We start from the raw sequence: 21,071 nt of genomic DNA on the forward strand, positions 1-21,071 counted from the left end.
AGACATCCACATGCAGGAAGAAGAAGAAGAAGAAGAAGAAGAAGAAGGAGGAGGAGGAGGAGGAGGAGGAAGAGGAGGAGGAGAAAGAGAAGAAGGAGAAGAAGAAGGGGAGGAGGAAGAAGAAGAAAAGAGGAAGAAGGGGAGAAGCAGCAGCAGCATGTAGACACAGACCTTACACCCTTCACAAACACTAACTTACTAAACATAGACCTAAGCATAAAATGCAAAACCTATAAAACTCCTAAGAAGATAACACAGGAAAAATCTAGATGACCTTGGGTTTGGTTACGATTTTTTAAATAAAACACTAAAGGTGTAATCCATGAAAAAATTGATAAACTGGACCTCATTAACATTAAAAATTTCTAGGGTGCCTGGTGGCAGTCAGTTAAGTGTCCGACCTCTTGATTTCCGCTCGGTTCATGATCTCATGGTTCATGATATCGAGCCCCACATTGGGCTCTATGCTGATAGCGCAGAGCCTGTTTGGGATTCTCTCTCTTCTTCTCTCTCTCTCTCTCTCTCTCAAAATAAATAAATAAACTTTAAAAAAAACATTAAAAAGTTCTGCTCTGTAAAGACACTATGAAGTCACAGAGAAGGAGAAAATATTTGCAAAAGACACATCTGATAAAGAACTGCTAGCCACCATATACAAAGAACTACTCTCAAAATTCAATAAGATAACGAACAACCTGACTTAAGAATGGGTGAAATAGCTGAAGAGATATATCATCAAAGAAAATATAAAATTGGAAAATAAGCATATGACATCAAAGAAATTAAAACAACGAGATTCCATTCCATATCCATTAGAGTGGTGACAACCTAAAAAACAGACAGCAGCAAATGCTGAAAAAGATGTGGAGCAGGAGGAACTCTCATTCATTGATGGTGAGAATGCAACGTGGTCCAGCTACTTTGGAAAACAGGTTGGCAGTTTCTTAAAAAATGAAACATACACTTACCATATGATCCAGCGATAGTGCCTCTTGATATTTATCCAAAGGAGTTGTAAACTTTATATCCATATAAAAACGTGCACACAGATGTTTATATTAGCTTTACTCATAATTGTGGAAACTTGGAATGGAAAAAAAAAAAACAAGACAAGGATTTTTACCATTGCCGCTTCTATTGGACATTTTACTGGAGGTTCTAACCAGTACAATAGGAAAAAAAAGTAAAGGCATTCAGATAAAAAAGTGAAAAGTTAAACTATCTTTATCTTCAAATTATAGTATATTATATGTTTAAAATCCCAAGGAATCCACCAAAAAATTCCAGAACTAATAACAACTTTTGCAGGGTTGCAAGATACATGATCAATATAGAAAAAACAACTGTACCTTTATGCACTGGCAATAAACAATCTGAAATTGAAATTAAGAAAACAAGTCTGTTCACAATATCGCCAAAAAGAATAAAATATTTAGGAGTAAATTTAACAAAATTAGTGTAAGGTTTATACACTGACAACAACAAAACATTGATAAGATAAATTAAAGAAGGTCTAAATAAATGGAGATACATTCATTAAAGTCCTGTTCATGATTGAAAGACTCAATATTGTCAAGAGAGCAATTCCTTTCAAATTTATCTATACATTCAGCAAAATCCCTATGAAAATCCAACAGGTGTTTATTAGAAATTAACAAGCGGATCCTAAAATTCATATGAAAATGAAAAGGACCTAGAACTGCAATAACATTTTTTAATTATATATTTTGAGAGAGAGTGTGAGCAGGGGAGGGGCAGAGAGAGAAGGAAGGAGAGAGAAACCCAAGCAGGCTGTGCACTGCCAACGCGGCCAGCACTGCCACCACAGAGCGAGTAGGGCTTGAACTCACCAACCATGAGATCATGACCTGAGACAAAATCAAGAGTCAGACGCTTAACCAACTGAGCCACCCAGGCACCCGTGAAATAACAATTTTTAAAAAGAACAAAGTTGAGGGGCGCCTGCGTGGCTCAGTCGGTTGAGCGTCCGACTTCGGTTCAGGTCATGATCTCATGGCTCCTGAGTTTGAGCCCCACGTAGGGCTCTGTGCTGACAGCTCAGAGCCTGGAGCCTGCTTCAGATTCTGTGTCTCCCTCTCTCTCTGTCCTTCCCCCACTCACGCTCTGTCCCTCTCTGTCTCAAAAATAAATAAAATCATTAAAATTTTTTTAAAAGAACAAAATTGAGAAAAGAAAAAGTTGAAGGACTTACACTATTCAATTTGAAATCTTACTCAAAAGATACAGTAATCAATGTGGTATTTGGCTTAAGAACATCATACAACAGGGGTGCCAAGGTGGCTTAGTCAGTTAAGGCTCCAACTTCAACTCAGGTCATGATCTCATGGTTTGTGGGCTCCTGACTCAGCTCCGGCTCTGTGCTGACAGCTTGGGGCCTGGAGCCTGCTTCAAATTCTCCCTCACTTTCCACCCCTCCCTCGCTCATGGTCTGTCTCTATCTCTCAAAAATAAATAAACATTAAAAAAATTTTTTTTTAATATTATACAACAGATCAATGGAACTGAATTATGGGTCCAAAGAAAATCTTCATATTTATGTTCAATTTATTTTTGACAAAAGTGCCAAAACAACTGTATGTAAAAAGAATAGTCCTTTTGGGGCACCTGGGTGGCTGAGTTGGCTAAGCATCCAACTTCAGCTCAGGTCATGATCTCACAGCTTATGAGTTCGAGCCCCCTCTGTGCTGACAGCTCGGAGCCTGGAGCCTGCTTCAGATTCTGTGTCTCCCTTGCTCTCTGCCCCTCCCCCACTCACACTCCGTCTCTCTCTCAAAAAATAAATAAACATTAAAAAATAAATTAATAAATATAAAAATACCTAAAAATAATACAATATATGTGTATTATATATCAATAAAACAACAGGGAAAAATCCATAGACTGGAAGAAAATATGTGCAAACATATATCTGATAAAGAACTTGTATCCAGAATATATAACAAATTCTTAAACTCAATAATAAGGCAAACAAGCAAGTTTTTAAATGGACAAAAGATTGTAATAGATATTTAACTACAGATGATACATGCTTAATTAATAAGCTCATCAGAAGATGAAGATGTTCAGCATCAGATGCAAGCTAAAACCACAATGACATAGTACAACACACCCCCTAGAATGGTCATAATCAAAAAATATAGACAATACCAAGTGTTGGTGACTATGTGGAGAGACTGGAATCCTCATGCATTGCTGGTGGGAATGTAAAATGGTACAGCCACTTTGGAAAATCATTTGGCAAATTTGTAGAAGTGAAACATAAACTTGGAGCACCTGTGTGGCTCAGTCGGTTGGGCGTCCGACTTCAGCTCAGATCATGATCTCACAGTCTGAGTTCGAGCCCCGCATCGGGCTCTGTGCTCACAGCTCGGAGCCTGGAACCTGCTTCATCTTCTGTGTCTCCCTCTCTCTCTGCCCTTCACTCACTCGTGCTCTGTCTCTCTCTCCTTCAAAAATAAATAAAACATTAAAAAAAGAAAAAAAACATAAACTTGACATCTGACCCAGCAATTCTACTCCTTGGAATCTATCCAAGAGATGTGAAAACATATGTCCACACAAAGACATGTACATGAATGTTCACAGATGGCAGCATTACTCATAATAACCAAAAACTGGAAATAATCTAAATGTTGAACAACTGGTGAATGGATAAACAAAATGAGGTATATCCATACAACAGATCCTCTCATCAAGCGAAAAGGAATGAAATACTGATACAACACGCTACACCATGGATACAACATGGTTAACAACTGCTACAACAGGAATAAACCACAAAAACAGTACACTAACTGAAAAAAAAAAAAGCCAGTCACATAGACTCCATATCCTATGTTTCATTTATATGAAATATCTAGTAAAAGGGCAAATTTATAGAGACAGAGGCAATGAGCAATTGTCTTGGTCTGGGGGTTTGAGCAGGGATTAAATGCAAACAGGCATGAGGAACTTTTTAAAATGATGAAAATGTTCTAAAACTAGATTGTGGGGGCATGTGGGTGGCTCAGTTGGTTAAGCGTCCATCTCTTGATTTCAGCTCAGGTCATGATCTCACGGTTTGTGGATTCAAGCCCTGCATCAGGCTCTGCACAGAGCCTGCTTGGGATTCTCCCTCTCCCTCTCTCTCTGCCTCTCTCTCTCTCTCTCAAAATAAATAAACTTAAAAAAATAAAATTAGATTGTGGTAATGGCTGCCCAACTCCATAAATTTACTAGTAAACTAATAATCATTAAATTTAAAAAAGTTAAAATGAACATCACCTGTAAGAGATTAACAGATACAATGTACCTTCAGAAAAAGACACAAGAACAGTTATTAGCATTCACGCCAAAAATGAGAAATTTTAATCTTATCATAAAGAAATATCAGAAAATCCCAAATTAAGTAACACTCTATGGAATAAGTACCCATAATTTTCAAAAATATTAATGACTTGAAAAACAATGAAAGAATAAGGAAATGTTCCAGATAGATCCTGACCTGCCTCCTGTAGGCAAAAAAAAAAAAAAAGTAGATATAGAAATATATTATAAAAAATATTATCAGCACAATTGACAAAATTGGAAAATGAACTGTTAAAGTATGGCATCAATGTTAAATTTTTCTTAATTTGATAATGGTAGTAAAGATATGTAAGAGAATATTCTTGTTAGGAAATATACACTGAGCAGCAACTTCTTACTCAACACATCTCTAGAGGCAAGGGAAACAAAAGCAAAAATGAACTATTGGGATCTCGTCAAGAGAAAAAGCTTCCACACAGTGAAGGAAACAATCAGCAAAACTAAAAGGCAACCAAAAGAATGGGAGAAGATATTTGCAAATGACATATCAGATAAAGGGTTAGTACCCAAAAATCTATAAAGAACTTATCAAACTCAACACTCAAAAAAAAAATAATCCAGTGAAGAAATGGGCAAAAGATATGAATAGACACTTTTCCAAAGAAGACATCCAGATGACTAACAGATACATGAAAAGATGCTCAACATCACTCATCATCAGGGAAATACAAATCAAAGCCACAATGAGATACCACCTCACACCTGTCGAATGGCTAACATTAACAATTCAGGCAACAACAGATGCTGGTGAGGATACGGAGAAAGAGGATTACTTTTGCACTGCTGGAGGGAATGCAAACTGGCACAGCCACTTGGGAAAACAGTGTGGAGGTTCCTCAAAAAATTAAAAATAGAACTACCATACAATCCAGCAATTGCACTCCTAGGTACTTATCCAAAGGATACAGGTGTGTTGTTTTGAAGGGACACATGCACCCCAATGTTTACAGAAGCACTATAGACAATAGCCAAAGTATGCAAAGAGCCCAAGTGTCCATTGACAGATGAATGGATAAAGAAGATGTGGTATGTATATACAATGGAGTATTACTTGGATATCAAAAAGAATGAAATCTCGCCATTTGCAACAACATGGATGGAACTAGAGGGTATTACGCTAAGTGAAATGAGTCAGAGAAAGACACATACCATACAACTTCATTTGTATGAGGAATTTAAGATACAAAACAGATGAACATAAGGGAAAGGGAAGCAAAAATAATACAAAAACAGGGTGGGGGACAAAACATAAGAGACTCTTAAATATAGGGAATAAACTGAGGGTTGCTGGAGGGATTGTAGGTGAGGAGATGGCTAAATGGGCAAGGGGCACTGAGGAAGACACTTGTTGGGATGAGTACTGGATGTTATATGTAGGGGATGAATCACTGGATTCTACTCCTGAAATCATTATTGCACTATATGCTAACTAAATTGGATGTAAATTAAAAAATAAAAATAAATATTTTTTTAAAAAAAAGGAGGCGTTCCTGGGTGGCTCAGCGGTTAAGCATCTGACTTCAGCTCAGGTCATGATCTCATGGTTCATGAGTTTGAGCCCCACACTGGGCTCTGTGCTGACAGCTAGGAGCCTGGAGCCTGCTTCATATTCTGTTGCCTCCCTCTCTCTCTCTGCCACTCCCCCACTCATGCTCTGTCTCTCTCTCTCTGTTAAAAATAAATAAACATGAAAAAAATTTTTAAAGGAAATATACACTGAAATATTATGAAGTAAAGAGGCCCAATATATACAACCTACTGTCAAGTGATTCAAGGAATATATACATATTAATATATATGTGCATATCTCCTGTGGTCTTTCTGAGAGACAGTACACAGCAAATGTAGCAAAATGTAAAAAGTTGATGAAGGATAAATGGTAGTTTTTTGTATTATTTTTGCAATGTTTCTAGAAATTTGGAAATATTTCAAAATAAAGCATTAAAAAATTAACAAAACAGAAAAAGACTAATACTTCTTTGACATGACATGTATTTCTGAGCAACAGCCAGTGTCATGCTTAAGGGGCAAACACCAGCAGCATTCCCACCAAAGTCTAGAACAAGAGAAAGATGCCACTTTCTCACTAATACTTAACATTGTACTAGAAGTACTAGCCAACAAAATTAGAAAAGACAAAGAAATCAAATGTATAAAACTTCAAAGGAAAAAAAAACAAGACCGTTTGCCGACCATATGATTGTAAACTGGAAAAATAAGACAATTCCATAAGAAATATGAATACAAAGCTACTATACAGAAATCATTGGGAGGATGGCAATGGAGTCAGTCTTTGAAGCCGTCCCTAGAGCTGTCGTGTCCCCTCCTCTTCCACTTCCCATTGCAAACAATAAAGGCCATTTGTACCGTAAAATGTAAAAAAATAAAATTTAAGATTATACACACACACACACATACACACACACACACACATACACATACAGAGAAATCATTGGCTCTCATTTATAACAGAGAAACCTAAGTATTCGGTTAAAAAAAAAATGTAATTTAGCTTCAGCCTCAGCCTTTAAAAGGCCAAATACCCAAATAACGACTTTATGTCAATTTAGGCATTCTTAAAATGGTAAGGTATTAATAATTTTATGATCACAAAGACCATGATCATAGCCAATCACTATAAGAGCATCATAATTGTAAAATGCCATTCACCCCTCAGAAATGTGTTCAGGACATATAGTACAGCATAACATACCGGAATTACCAGAATTATTGGGAGATAAGCAGAAAGTGAATGGGCCACTGTAATCCTTCTTGAGACAAAGACTAAGGAGTTTCTATACAAGAGATATTTGAAGTCCCCTTTTCTTGTACTTATGCAAAATTTTCAAACAAGATACAAACACCAGTATTGCATGCTGAAAAAGATCTCTTCATAAAAGACAGAAGAGATCATGTACTTTGAAGATAACAATAGAAAATTGTTATCTTAACAATACTACAGAAAAATACCCACAATGCTTGGCCATTCCAGGAAGAAAACAAATCCCCTATGTTTGTAAGTAGAAAGAAAAGGATCTTACCACATCAATCCTAAATTGGGGGTTGGTGGGGAGTTGAAGGGAGAGCTACACTATTTATATTTTTTTGAAAATGTATTCAGGTATTATTACTTATAGAAACATAATTTTCTTAAAGCCAGTTATTCATTCTAGGAGATAACAGAACAGCCAATGCCAAGAGCATTGTCAGGGACCGGAGCGCAGGACCTGGGCCTCAGAGTCTCGAATTAAGCAATGAAAGAGTCACAGTGCTCTGATGCCTAATGCGGAGGAAACTCTTTTGAGTCCTCTTCATTGCGCCTAACTTCCAGTACCCAAGTTACCTCCGCTTTCTTCTTCCAATGGAACTGTCGGTGGCCACTTGTTCCAGCGCAGACCCTGAAGCTATAGTTGCTAATTCCACCTCCATAATGGATCAAGCACTTCATGCTGATTGGTTAAGCAGTATTGATTGACATCAAGGAAACCCAATGAATGGCCCTGAAAGTCCCTGGGACTCCTGCAGGAAAGTCAGGCGGGATGAAAGATATCTAATCTGGTGCCTAGCGAGCCATTCCTGAACCTTATAAATATTATGTCATAAAAATAACTGGAAAAGTACTTTCTAACATATCAGACCCTCTTTTAGGATGATGATCATGATGATAAAGATGACGGTATTTTTTTTTTACCATTCATTCAACACCTGCTTTATGCCAAGACTCTGGGGAACAACGCTGACATTATCAAGTGGGAGAGACAGATTCTAAACATAATAAACAGTAAACAGCTACTACTTACTAAGCACTTACCATGTTCCAACAACATTCTACTTACATTACCTCACAAACGCCCTGCACAGGGGATGGCATTCTCCCATTTTACATGTAAGGAAACTGAGGCTGAGAGAAGGTGAAATGACTTGTCCGTCATCACCCAATTAGAAAGTGGATGACCAGAAGAGGAAATCGGGTACATCTACTCCAGGAACCCTGCTAACTGCTTCGGTCTCAGGACAGGTCCATATTCCCTTGGAAGGGGAGCTCACAGTGAGGATCCACAGGACTAAGGACAATGTTGAGCTCCAAAGTGGAATTGCTGAGGTCAGGGCAGCAGCGGACATCAGGTGGTACCAGTCAAGGCCCGATTCCACCTTGCACAGAGCCCCACTACTGGCCAGACCAAGAGCCCCAAGCCCCCCCCCCCCCCACCGCGTGTCCTGGACAGCTTTAGGCCCGTCCATCTGTCACTTACACCAGGGCACGTCCACTTTCACTCACCTTAGTGGAACCCCCATTATACTCCGAGCGTGGAAATGTCAAGGGTCAAAGCAGTTGTTCCTGCAAGTTCCTTCCCTCATCCCCCACCCCCAGTCCCCCGCACCACCACCACCACCTTCTGCCTGGACACCAGCAGCACAGCGGTTGCTCCCATCACCTGGGACCCTGGGCGTAGGTTCCAGCGGCGTCCACATTTACCCCCACGGAGACTGCAGCTTCCTGGCAGCCGGCACTCTCCTCTCCCCCTCTCCTCCTCTCCCCTCGCCCTCATCGCCGCAGCCCCGCGGAGCCCTTGCGAGTTCACGCAGCCAGTGCCTCGCTCCAGGTCGCACCTACTCATGGGAATTTCCAGCCGCAATGCCAGGAACACCGGAAACGCAGCCGTGAGAGCTGATGCCCGCCAGCTGAGCAAGGAAACACCCTGACGCAGCCCAGGAAATCTGAGTTCTCTTCATAACTTTGTCACCAACAATCAGGGCCCTGATCGAAAGTATAACTACCCGGGTACCTGAACCTCTCAACCGCTAAATGAAAACAAACTTAGTGATCGATCTTAAACACTGGAAAACAGGGGCTCCTGGGTGGCCCAGTCGGTTGAGCGTGGGGCTTCAGCTCAGCTCATGATCTCTGGGTTGGTGGGTTCCAGCCACACACGGGCTTACTGCTGTCAGTGCGGAGCCGGCTTTGGATCCTCTGTCCTCCTCTCTTCTCTCGATGCCATTCCCTCTCTTTTCTCGATGCCACTCCCTCTCTCTCTTTCTCTGAAAAATAAACATTAAAAAAAACTTTAGGGTAAAACAATTTGGGGGGCGGGGAGGTACTTACAGAGAATTCCTAGGTTTCATGCCCCAGGAATTCTGATTCAGTGATTCTGGGATGGAGGAAAGCATCCGCATTTTCCATAAATTTGCCAGGGAATGGCAATGCCACCAAGTCACAGACCAAGAGCTTACATGTCCATTAAGAGAGGTCTGACTTAAGTGTAATTCCATACAAAGGAATGCTATGCAGCTATAAAAATGAAAATATAAATATGCTATTTTGTAAAAAGGAATAAGATGAGCAATTGCGGGGTTAAGGAACAGGGGTGGAAGGAAATGTTTCGTTGTCCTCTATAACCCCATTAGGAGTATCACCTATTCCAAAATCAGTGTTTGGTGTTTCTTCCTGTTAACACTAGATAAGGAGTTGAGCCACACCTTCCTTTTTGCACCCATGATACATCACGCAAATGCGCTTTTGAACAGACACTCAGATCAAAGGCGCTGATGCTGCATCATCTTATGTGGGCCTTAACATGTCAGACCCAGTTCTGCTAATTCCAGGCTTCCGAGCAAACTGAGTAAAATTCTGCACAATATTTTCATCATTGTAAATTGGACTAAAAACAAACATTTTGTGACTGTATTTCTGGTCAAACTAGATAAACTCTTACTTCTGACGACGGCAGTGTAATAAATTAGTATGAAATGGTATGTATATAGTATAGTAGTAAATTGATCATGCGCACCTGCTTACACACTCAATTCTAATCTTATGTCGTCTTTCAACACCAGTGAAAGATTCCGACAGTGGTTTACAACTTCCGCACAGACGTAAGGATATAGTCTAAAAACTCTTCCCACTATTCAACTGAAGGAAAAGCGATATTCACTTCCGGGGCGGGGCTTCGGAGGAGGAGGGCCTTACATCTCGCTGTCCTGGTGCAGCGTCACACTGTTGGGACTTGAAACTTAATCAGTTTTCCAATTAAGGTCGTCCTCATTTGAGATCCACTCAAGGAAGGTCAAGATCTTGACACTGGAAGCCAGCCCCTAGAGTGGCATCATTGTTCTGCCTCCTAGTGGCCTATAAAAGTATCTCTTTACGCAAAGCTTCGGCTACCGGGCTGCACAGATACCGCGAATTCTAAGGGGCGAAGCCTCCGTGGGGGCGGGGCTTAGCGTGACATTTTGCGACTTTGGTTCCGCCGGCGTCACTTGCAATATCATTGGCGCAAATCCGTCCGTGTGAGGAGCCTGGGATTCCAACGCCTGAGGCCAAGCCCTGCGCCGCGTGCTGCGCCACCAGAACCTGGACTGAGGGTTTCCCGGGAGGCGCCCCCAGAACTCCCGGGCACTCACTCTGCGTCGCGCCGTACCGCACCCCGCCGCGCCCCGCCGCCTCACCTGTCGTCGAGACCTGTCACTGCGTGCAGGACCCAGCCCCTCACGCCCTCCGCCAGGCCCCCCGGCAGCGCCACCCGCAGCGCCGTCCAGGTGATGGGCAGCCGGCCCCGCAGCCCCAGCGCCTACCCTGCGCCCTGTCCCGGACCGCCGTCCGGAGGACCCGGCCCCGCCAAGCGCAGCCGAACCGAGGAGTTTGCAGGCCTGGAAGGCCTGGAGGGGCCCCCGGCCGCCGGCGCCCTCACCTCCGTGGTGGTTCTGGCCGAGGGCTGTGCCCTGCAAGTGCCCCTGGACGACGTGGACCTGGTGCTCGAGCCCGAGCCAACGTCGGTCCTGCAAGTGTCTGTCGGAGAGCTCACCCTGCTGCTGGTCCCCGAGGCCCTCCTGCGCTCAGGAGGGCAGGGCCACTCGCTTGTCGGCCTGGAACCCTGCGCTCTCCTGGGCGCGCCCGGGCACGGCGTCGCCGTCGAGCAAGGATTCTTCCGCGCATCTGTCCCACAGATGGCCCCCCAAGAAGAGGCCTACGAGGAAGACGCGGACCCCGCGTTCCTGTCGCCTCGGATGGACCCTGCAGCCGGCTCCGTTGCTGGGCTCCGCCCCTGCGCGGGAAGCGTGACCAACCCCTACCCTGTGGGCCAGGTACCAGAGCCTCGGTCTTGGGCCCCCACTCCTAGTCCAGAGAGACGCTCTTCTTTCCGCTACTTCAACCTGGACGTCCACCTTCTGGAGCCCTTCCCCAACTCGCCACTCCAACCTCTACCTGCCTCTCCGAGTCCAGGTCCCCACGCGCGCCCCCAGCGCCCTCCGGGTCCTTCTCGCAAGGCCCGGAGACGCCTGTTCCAGGAATGAACTGAACCCACAACCCCTAGCCACCTGGTAGAGACCTTAAAAGAGTCTTTTAAGAGCGCTGTGTGTACTTTGCACAACCTGCAAGAATCACCAAGCATGAATAATGGACAGATGCTCTTTTGATGGAAGCTGCATTGCAAAATTGTGGATCAATGGTGGTGGAACAAAACATCTGGAAGGAAGTCACAGAAGCAAAGAGATGCTGTTTTAAGTACAGTGTACTTTTAGACATCTGACATGCTGCTTAGGTTGTTTTCTCTATAAAGGTTGCCCTTAAGTAGCTGCATTCTCCCTAGTTTTGCTTCAAACCCCAACTTCAGCACTTTTTCTAAAAACCCATCCTTTCCACAGCACTCTACCACAGCACCTCTTCTTTCCAAATTAAAGTAATTACTTTTGTTTTGTTTTGGTTTTTGCCTAATGTATTTTGGCCCTAGTGTGCATGCTAGTTTATGACAACTTTGCCATTTTGACCTCTCAGTGGCTGTAGATGCTTTTGGAGAATCTAACAAATAGGTGTATGTGGACAAATGTTTGTTGGCTACAAACACACAGAATGAGGAGCGATGATATGTGCCCTCCTTTTTTTAATGAGAAGGCTATCAAATGGTTTAACTCTACTGCTAGGTTGGGGGGGGGGGTTCCCCAAAGGAACCAACTCTTTTCCATTCTTCCTATATATTTTTCATATAATTCTCCTGTGCTGGAAAAGTTTAAGGACTATAAACTTTGTGTTGATAGTTCTAAGATCCTGAATATATTTTGTACATTATTCCTGGCATATAGAAATAATTTGTTATGTTGATCTGGTATCCAGAAAAATGATTTCATTTCTTTAATGGCCTATCTATAGATGTTTTACTTAACTAATAAAGACAATAATATCTCCAAAACAATGAGAATATTATCTCTTTTTTTGACAAGTCTCTTACATGTTATTTTTCCTTAATTTTTTTATTGGATGTTACTCCAAGTCCAGGTTGAATAGTGTCGTTGACGGGGGCATCCCTATCTTGCCCCTTGTATTGATGCAAGTGCTTCTAAATTTTACCATAAAGCATGATTTTTTTTTTTTCCTGGGAATAGTTGGTAGATAACCCTTATCCTGTTGAAGACGTTAGTTTTCAGTCTTTCTAGTCATGAACAATCTTGGGATTTTTGTCTTGTCTGTTTTGACAGACTACAAAGGCTTTCTCAAATTATTGTAAATGTTGGCATTTAATTGTGTATATACATAAAATAGCTGCATGGAACCTTTGGGTCACAGAGTAGCTACAGAAACCTGCCTACAGACGAAATGAGACCAAGCTTGGGGCTTCAGGGATTTTAAAAATTGGATGCCCTCCTGAGGCCTTGAGAAGAAAAGGTGGAAGGGGAAAAGCAGTAACTGCTGGGTCACATTAAGAGTTTTAAATGTTAAATTTTAACACAAACTCTTCTGTATGTGTAGATGACTTCTGTACTTTCTTTTTTAATCTATTGGTGTGGTGATGTCTTATCATTTTTCTTATCATTTTTCTGTCACTGGTGGTGTGACAGTGTCTTATCTTTGCCTTTCTGCTATTCCACATTATTTTAGACAATTTGAATTCTACCCAGGGGTCCTTTTTCTTTGTTTTTAGTTTTGTTCTGTTCTTACAAACAACCATATACACACAACTTCTCATTTTAAAATGTCATTATTTTGCCAGGTTTGCCTCATATTTTTAAATAAATAAACTATCCATGATAAAGTTAACGTCAACAAGATACTCCTTTTTTTCTGTTGAACATTAATAATTATTATTCAGATTTGCCAATGTGCTTTGCCAGTATCTTTGCTCACTTTCTATTCTCACGTTCCACTCATTCATCCGTCCTCGTTTTTCTTCTTGCCAATGTATGTTCTTTAAAATTCTTTCAGCTGTGGCCTATGTGTAAATCTTAGTTTTGTATGTCTGCAAATATTTCAGTTACACCTTCTCACTTGTGTAACATTCTAGCGAGGGTTCAAATTCTAAAATAATGCCTATAGTCTCTCATTACTTCAAAGATACTGCTCAGGGGCACCTGGGTGGCTCAGTCGGTTAAGTGCCTAACTGGCTCAGGTAGTGGTTTCACAGTTCGTGGGTTCAAGCCCCTTCTAGGGCTCTGTGCTGACAGCTCAGAGCCAGGAGCCTGCTGCAGATTCTGTGTCTCCATCTCTCTGCCCCTCCCCTGCTCTCACTCCCTCTCTCTCTCTCAAAAATAAACATTTTAAAAAATTAAACAAAATAAAAAGTAAAGAGGATGTGGTATATATGCACAATGGAATATTACTCAGCCATCAAAAATAATAAACTCTTGTCATTTGCAATGACATGGATGGAACTAGAGTGTATTATGCTAAATGAAATAGGTCAATCAGAGAAAGACAAATACCATATGATTTCACTCAGATGTGGAATTTAAGAAACAAAACACATGAACATATGGAAAGGGGAATAAAGAAAAAGAGGGAAACAAATAATGAGACTATTTTTTAAGTTTTTTAATGTTTATTTTTGAAAGAGAGAGAGAGAGTGGGTGAGGGGCAGAGGGAGAGGGAGACAGAGGATCCAAAGTGGACTCTTTGCTGACAGCAGAGAGCCCAATGTGGGGCTTGAACTCACAAACTGTGAGATCATGACCTGAGCTGAAGTCAGGCCTTTAACCAACTGAGCCCCCCAGGCACTCCCTTTAGTATTTTTCTTGACTTTGATATTCTACAGATTCAATGTGATGTGTTTAGTGGTAGAAATTTTGCCTGCTGCAACTCAATGAGATTTTTAAATCTGGAGATTTAACTTTAAAAAAAATATCTCAGAGTGCCTGGATGGCTCAGCCGGTTAAGCAACCAACTTCAGCTCAGGTCATGATCTCACAGCTCTTGGGTTGAAGCCCCACATCAGGCTTTCTGCTGTCGGCACAGAGCCCCATTCAGATCTTCTGTCCCCATCTCTCTGCCGCTCCCTTGCTTGTTCTCTCTCTCTTTCTCTCTCCCTCTATCAAAAATAAATAAACTTAAAAAATATTTAAAAATCTCAGAAAAGAATGAGTATCTTTTGGACCATTGAATCCCTCTCCAATATGTGGAACTTATAATAAAAAATGGTGATACTGCTTAATCAATCCCTTTACCCTCCTGTCTCTTAGTATCTATATTATGTTTTTGGATCCTTTATAATAATCCACTTTCTTCTAATTCACTGATTCTTTCCTTTTCTATTTTCAAAATTATGTTTATGTTCTTTATAAGACACTGTACATTTCAAATATTGCATTTTTCCTTTTCAAGACTTCTAGTTATTTGTTTTTCAAAAATAGTTTCTCTGTTTCTCTCTGTCCCTCCACTGCTTGCAGTCTCTCTGTTTCTCTCAAAATGAATAAGTAAACTTAAAAATTTATTTTAAAAAGGGGGGTGCCTGGGTGACTCAGTCAGTTAAGCATCTGACTCTCGGTTTTGGCTCAGGTCATGATCTCAGGTTTTCATGAGTTCAAGCCCATATCGAGCTCTGTACTGACCCTGCAGAGTCTGCTTGGGACTCTCTCTGTATATATCTCTCTGCCCCTCCCCTGCATGCACTCTCTCTGTCTCTCTCAAAACAGATAAATAAAACTTAAAAATTACTTAAAAAATATCTATCTGCCCTTATTTCACAACTTTTAATCAATGCAATATAAACTTTCCTTACTTAATGGGTATCTCCTTATTTATCTCTAGAAGAATTTAAGCCTTCTTATTTTAAGTTCTGTATCAATTAGCTCAATAATTCCATTTCCTTGGACATGAAATCTCCAATTATTTGGCAACCATTAATGAGACTGGTTTCCTCCTGGGGAAAGAAATCTTGTTTTGGGGACACATTTTGAATGGGAATTCATTTTCTCTCCATATTGGAATTTTGCATGTGCTTCATCCTGGCTCTCTAAGATCCAGAACTCAGAGCTAAGCATATGGAGCTTAGCTAATTTGCCACTCGAAAATCATAGTTCTCATCCTCAAGCAATCACACATGACCCAATTTCCTATTTCAGTGCTATAGTGATGCTGGAGTGGACTATCCCTATGCCACTCCATCATGACTGCTGGGCTAACTCAGTTGAATTGCTCTCCAAGAATTACCCTAGGGGCACCTAGGTGGCTCAGTTCATTAAGCATCCGACTTCAGCCTAGGTCATGATCTTGCGGTTCGTGAGTTGGAGCCCCATGTTGGTCTCTGTGCTGACAGCTCAGAGCCTGGAGCCTGCTTCGCATTCTTTGTCTCCCTCTCTCTCTCTCTGCCCCTCTCCCGCTCATTCTCTCTCTCTCTCTCTCTCTCTCTCTCTCTCTCTCTCTCTCTCAAAATATAAACATTAAAAAAAATTTTTTTAAAGAATTACCCTCAACCTCCACTCCAAAGATTATTCAATTAGGGGATGCAAAGGCTGAGTTCACTTGGTTCAAGACAACTCTGAAGGACTATCCCAATTCTAGAGCTCTCCATGGGTTGGCTGAGGCTTTTGTTGCAATTTCATCCAAGTTCAAGCTCCATCAGCCCAGTCATATTTTCTTTGTTCCTCCAAATTCCTGCATTAAAATCCCCATTGAAGTCTTCCCAAACCAATTCAATACAGCTGGTGCCAGGAGTTATCATAGGAAGCAGCCACTAAAATAGATTTCAGAGCTGAATTATTGAGCATGAGTAGCCTATAGCATGCTACAGCAAAGCAGATAAGATCTTAATCAATGGTGAACTTATTGACATACTGTAGAAAGGAATACACTGGCATTGGCAGTATCCCAGGCATTTGAGAAATTTGGGGGACAGAGTAATTATAAGAAGTAATATTTATAAGCATCATGGAATTAAATGACTACTGCTGAGATGATCCATACATTCATGAAAAATAGTGAAAGGGGGTACATGCACCCCAATGTTTACGACAGCATTACCAATAATATCCAAACAATGGAGAGAGCCCAAATGTCTATTGACTGAATGGATGGATAAAGTAGATGTGGTATACATATACAATGGAATATTACTCAGTCCTCAAAAAGAATGAAATCTTGCCATTGGTAATGACATGGATGGAGCTAGAGTGTATTATGCTAAGAGAAATAAGTCAGAGAAAGACAAATACCATATGATTTCAGCCATATGTGGAATTTAAGAAACAAAACAGATGAACATATGGAAAGGGAAAAAAAGAGGAAGAAAAGGAAACAAACCATAAAAGACTCTCAACAATAGAGAACAAACTAAGGACTGATGGAGCTAAGTGGGTAGGGAATGAGCAAAATGAATGATGGCTATTAAGGAGGGCACTTGTTACGAAGAGCACTGGGTTTCATATGTAAGAGATGAACCACTAAATTCTACTCCTGAAACCAATATTATACTATATGTTAACTAGGATTTAAACAAAAGTTTGAGGGCAATCTGGGCGGCTCAGTTGGTTAAGCATCCGACTTTGGCTCAGGTCATGATCTCACAGTTTGTGAGTTCGAGCCCTGTATCAGGTTCTGTGCTGACAGCTCAGAGCCTGGAGCCTAGTTCTCTCTCTCTCTCTCTCTCTCTCTCTCTCTCTCTCTCTCTCAAAACTAATTAAACATTTTTTAAAAATTTTAGTTAGAAAAAAATAAAATAAAATCTATGCAAGCAAAAAACAAAAACAAACAAACAGAATGAAAGCCTGAGGGCGACTAATTACCAATAAAACCTAAATATGAGATTCAAACAGTCTCCTTGGCAGCATACAAATAGACTTTTGTCTCTTGAAGCTAAAGGAGTCATTGGGAGGCCTAAGAATCCAACCCAGGATTTGCTATGCAGATAATGGAGTACCATAAAAGACTGAATTCCCAAACTAGGCAAGTCTGTAATGGTGAGATCACAGCTTAACTGAGCATGAAGACATTGCATGGAGACAACCATACAGATATAAATGAACATTTTAAATTCCCAGATCCCTCTCAAGCCTCTTGAACCACAGAAGTGGCCCACTCCTCTCTGTAAAAAGTTGGCACTTCTCCCTTGCTTAAAATGATGCAGAAGCCTCTGCCTGGCAAGATAACACACACCAACTTCAAGATCTTCCCTCCTCTCTCTTTGCCACCAGACCAGTGACTAAAGTTATATACAATATAATCCCAGCCAGGAAAATGTGAGGCCTGTACATACGGAAAGGGACTGCATATGCCCTGAAAGAGCTGCAGACCTCACTCAACATATACCAGCAGGAGCCAAGTATAGGACTAAGGGTGCTGGATATCAGCCTGGATAAGGGAGAGTCTATCAATGTAGAGGCACTCTCTCATGATACAGGATTGAACAATCCTGGTAAAGACCCTGTAAGGCAGTGTTCACAGTTAGGCAGGTGGCTCTTGGAAGCTTGGAGAGAAAATGACATCCCACACAAAGTTAAGTAAAAATACCATAACTGCCAAGGCAGACAGTAGAATAATGGATCAAAAGGTTCAAGCAGTAGAAATGATACAGTGGATATACTACCTAAGGCTGAATATTATGTCAGCTATTATGAAGTCCTTTAGCTCTTGATCGGAAACATTTCTTCCTGTTCTGTGATAACACACCTGTAAATTTAACAGGAAGAGACTTACTTTGCACGTAGAATTGTTATGCTATAATCACACCTGAGAAACTTTCTTGAGGTTTCAGAGGACTTCTCTATTCATAACCAGTTGTGTCATTTCTGAATATACCTTCGCATTCTCCATATTTAATACATATTCAAATAAATATCTTGACACCCAACCTGACCCTCTATGGGCTAGAAATTCTGTTGACATAGGAAAGGTAATGGAAACAGAATCCATTAAGTTCAGCTACATTCTACTAAACCACTACCCAAACTTCCCCAACATATCTTGAAGCCAAAGGAAGAACTAAACCTACAGGCAAAGGCCTTATATACAAAGGTCTTCTCACACCCTGCCCTTCATAACATTCTCATCCCAATAGAAAAGAAACCAAACAGACAAGGATATAAATTTGTTCAAGACCTCAAAGCCATCAACAAAATAGGTATACCTCACTTCCTGGTAGAAATTAACCCAAATACCAGCCTATCACCAACTGCACCTGAAACCACTTGCTTCTCTATAATGGATCTTCACCTTTATTGAGTGTACTTCTAGATCAGTACATTTTGCCTTCACCTGGAGAGGACAACAATCTATCTGGACAGTCATGTCTCAGGAGTTCACTAGAGCACCCTCTTATTTTTCCCAGGTCCTCAACCAAGACTTAAAAGATCCAAATTCCCTTGTGATTTGGTTCCAATACAATGTGTAGATAATCTCCTACTTTGTTCAGAGAACAAGGAAGCCTACAAAAGGATTCAATTTACTTGCCCCCCAGTCTTAAAAAAAAAACACATAAAGTTTGAAAAGATAAGTTATAATTTTGCCAAACTACAATCCTGTATTTAGAACATGGTCTATCTTAAGTGGGGAAAAAATTCTCTCCAGATAGGCTAAAGACCATCCAAACATATCCTAGACCCCTCATAAAGAACAATTAAGAGTATTCTTGGTTTTAACTGGATATTGCAAACAATGGGTGCCAAATTTTTCTGAAATTGAAACACCCCATTATGAACTAAGTCCTCAGTAATAAACCCTCACCTTTGTAACCTAAAGAAAGCCATTCAACAGCCTCTTTCTCCAGGCATCTCTAACTACAAAAAGCTCTTGTATCTATTTATGCATAAGCCATCTAGACAAGACCTTGAGATTTTAATTCAACTTGATAAGAACCACCAAAAAACCATTGTTCCAGAAACTGGAAGCAACTAAGATGTCCTTCAACAGACAGATAGGTAAACAAACTATAATATATGCATACAGTGGAATAGTATTCAGTGTGAAAGAAAGAAAGAAAGAAAGAAAGAAAGAAAGAAAGAAAGAAAGAAAGAAAGAAACTAACTACCCATGAAAAGTCGTGGAGGTACCTTAAATGCATATTGCTAATTGAAAGAAGCCAGTCTGAAAGGACTACATACTATGTGAATCCAACTACATAATGTTCTGAAAAAGGAAAAATTATAGAGACAGTAGAAAGATGAGTGATTGCCTAGGTTCAGAGGGAGGGGGGTGGTGAAACACAAGGGATTTGTAGGGTGGTGAAACCATTCTATATATTAATGAATGCATGACATTATGCATTGTCAAAACTCCTAGAACTTTACAATACAGGGTGAACCTTAATGTAAACCATGGACTTGGGTTCATTATAATGTACCAATAGTGGCTTATTAATTGTAATAAGCATTCCATAGTAATGCAAGATGTTAATAATAGTGGAAACTGTGTGGGAGAGGTGTGATTTATGGAAACTCCCTGCTATCTGCTCAATTTTCTGTTAACATAAAACTATTCTAAAGAAAATAAATCTATTACTTTTTTAAAAGGTAAGGAAGAAAAAGATCCATTAGAGAAGCTAACTTCAAGGATACGATTTTTGGATGAACATACATTAAAAAACAAGTTGATAGCTTCATGACATAAAGGGAAGTAGAACATGACTCATATACAATAAATGAGGATTTTGTTAGAAGTCTGTCAGAGGCAAGTTCTAGAGATCACTAAATGCTCAATTTTTATCTACTTCAACCTCTAAAAACAAATTACCACAAACACTGGTTATTATAGCCTCACCTTTGATGCACCTGGAAAGGTTTATCCCCTTTATTTTAGGGTGGTAGCTATCATTGAAAAAAATTGAAGATTCTGCTGAACTATTTCCAGCCTCCCCACTTGACTTTATGGTTTCTCATTCAGTACAGATATTACTATTAACAGAACACACATTTTTCTTTTTTTTTTCAATATATGAAATTTATTGTCAAATTGGTTTCCATACAACACCCAGTGCTCATCCCAAAAGGTGCCCTCCTCAATACCCATCACCCACCCTCCCCTCCCTCCCACCCCCCATCAACCCTCAGTTTGTTCTCAGTTTTTAACAGTCTCTTATGCTTTGGCTCTCTCCCACTCTAACCTCTTTTTTTTTTTCCTTCCCCTCCCCCATGGGTTTCTGTTAAGTTTGTCAGGATCCACATAAGAGAACACACATTTTTCAACCAGCCAATTAATAACCTATGAGATGCCGCTACTCTTTCCTTTTCATATCATACATAACTCACCCATGCAATATCCTGAATCCTGCCACTCTCCTCTTCTATTAAAAGAAGAGGAAGCCCATGATTGTTTTACCTCAGTTAGGGAACTCTCTGTGTCTCACTCCAATTCATTAGAGACTCCTATTGATAACCTTGACCTAATATTATTTGTTGATGGATCATACCTCAAAACTGGGACTGTAGGTTATCAAGCAGTATATACTATCACTAATCTATACTCTCCTTTAGAATATAGTCCTCTCCCTCAGGTAAAATCAGCCCAC

At 40.7% G+C, this 21,071-nt stretch overlaps 1 protein-coding gene across 1 annotated transcript; it reads left to right on the forward strand.

The window, feature by feature from the left end:
* The first annotated feature begins 10,908 nt into the window (after positions 1 to 10,908).
* Positions 10,909 to 11,682, forward strand: LOC109258294 (proline-rich protein 23A-like). Its single transcript, XM_019434996.2, has one exon. It carries the CDS (start codon positions 10,909 to 10,911, stop codon positions 11,659 to 11,661), a length of 753 nt encoding a protein of 250 aa, XP_019290541.2. The 3' UTR covers positions 11,662 to 11,682.
* The last annotated feature ends 9,389 nt before the right edge of the window (positions 11,683 to 21,071 follow it).

Source organism: Panthera pardus, unplaced genomic scaffold, assembly GCF_024362965.1.
Source record: "Panthera pardus isolate Hobbes unplaced genomic scaffold, ASM2436296v1 HiC_scaffold_16, whole genome shotgun sequence".
Classification (NCBI taxonomy): Eukaryota; Metazoa; Chordata; class Mammalia; order Carnivora; family Felidae; genus Panthera; species Panthera pardus.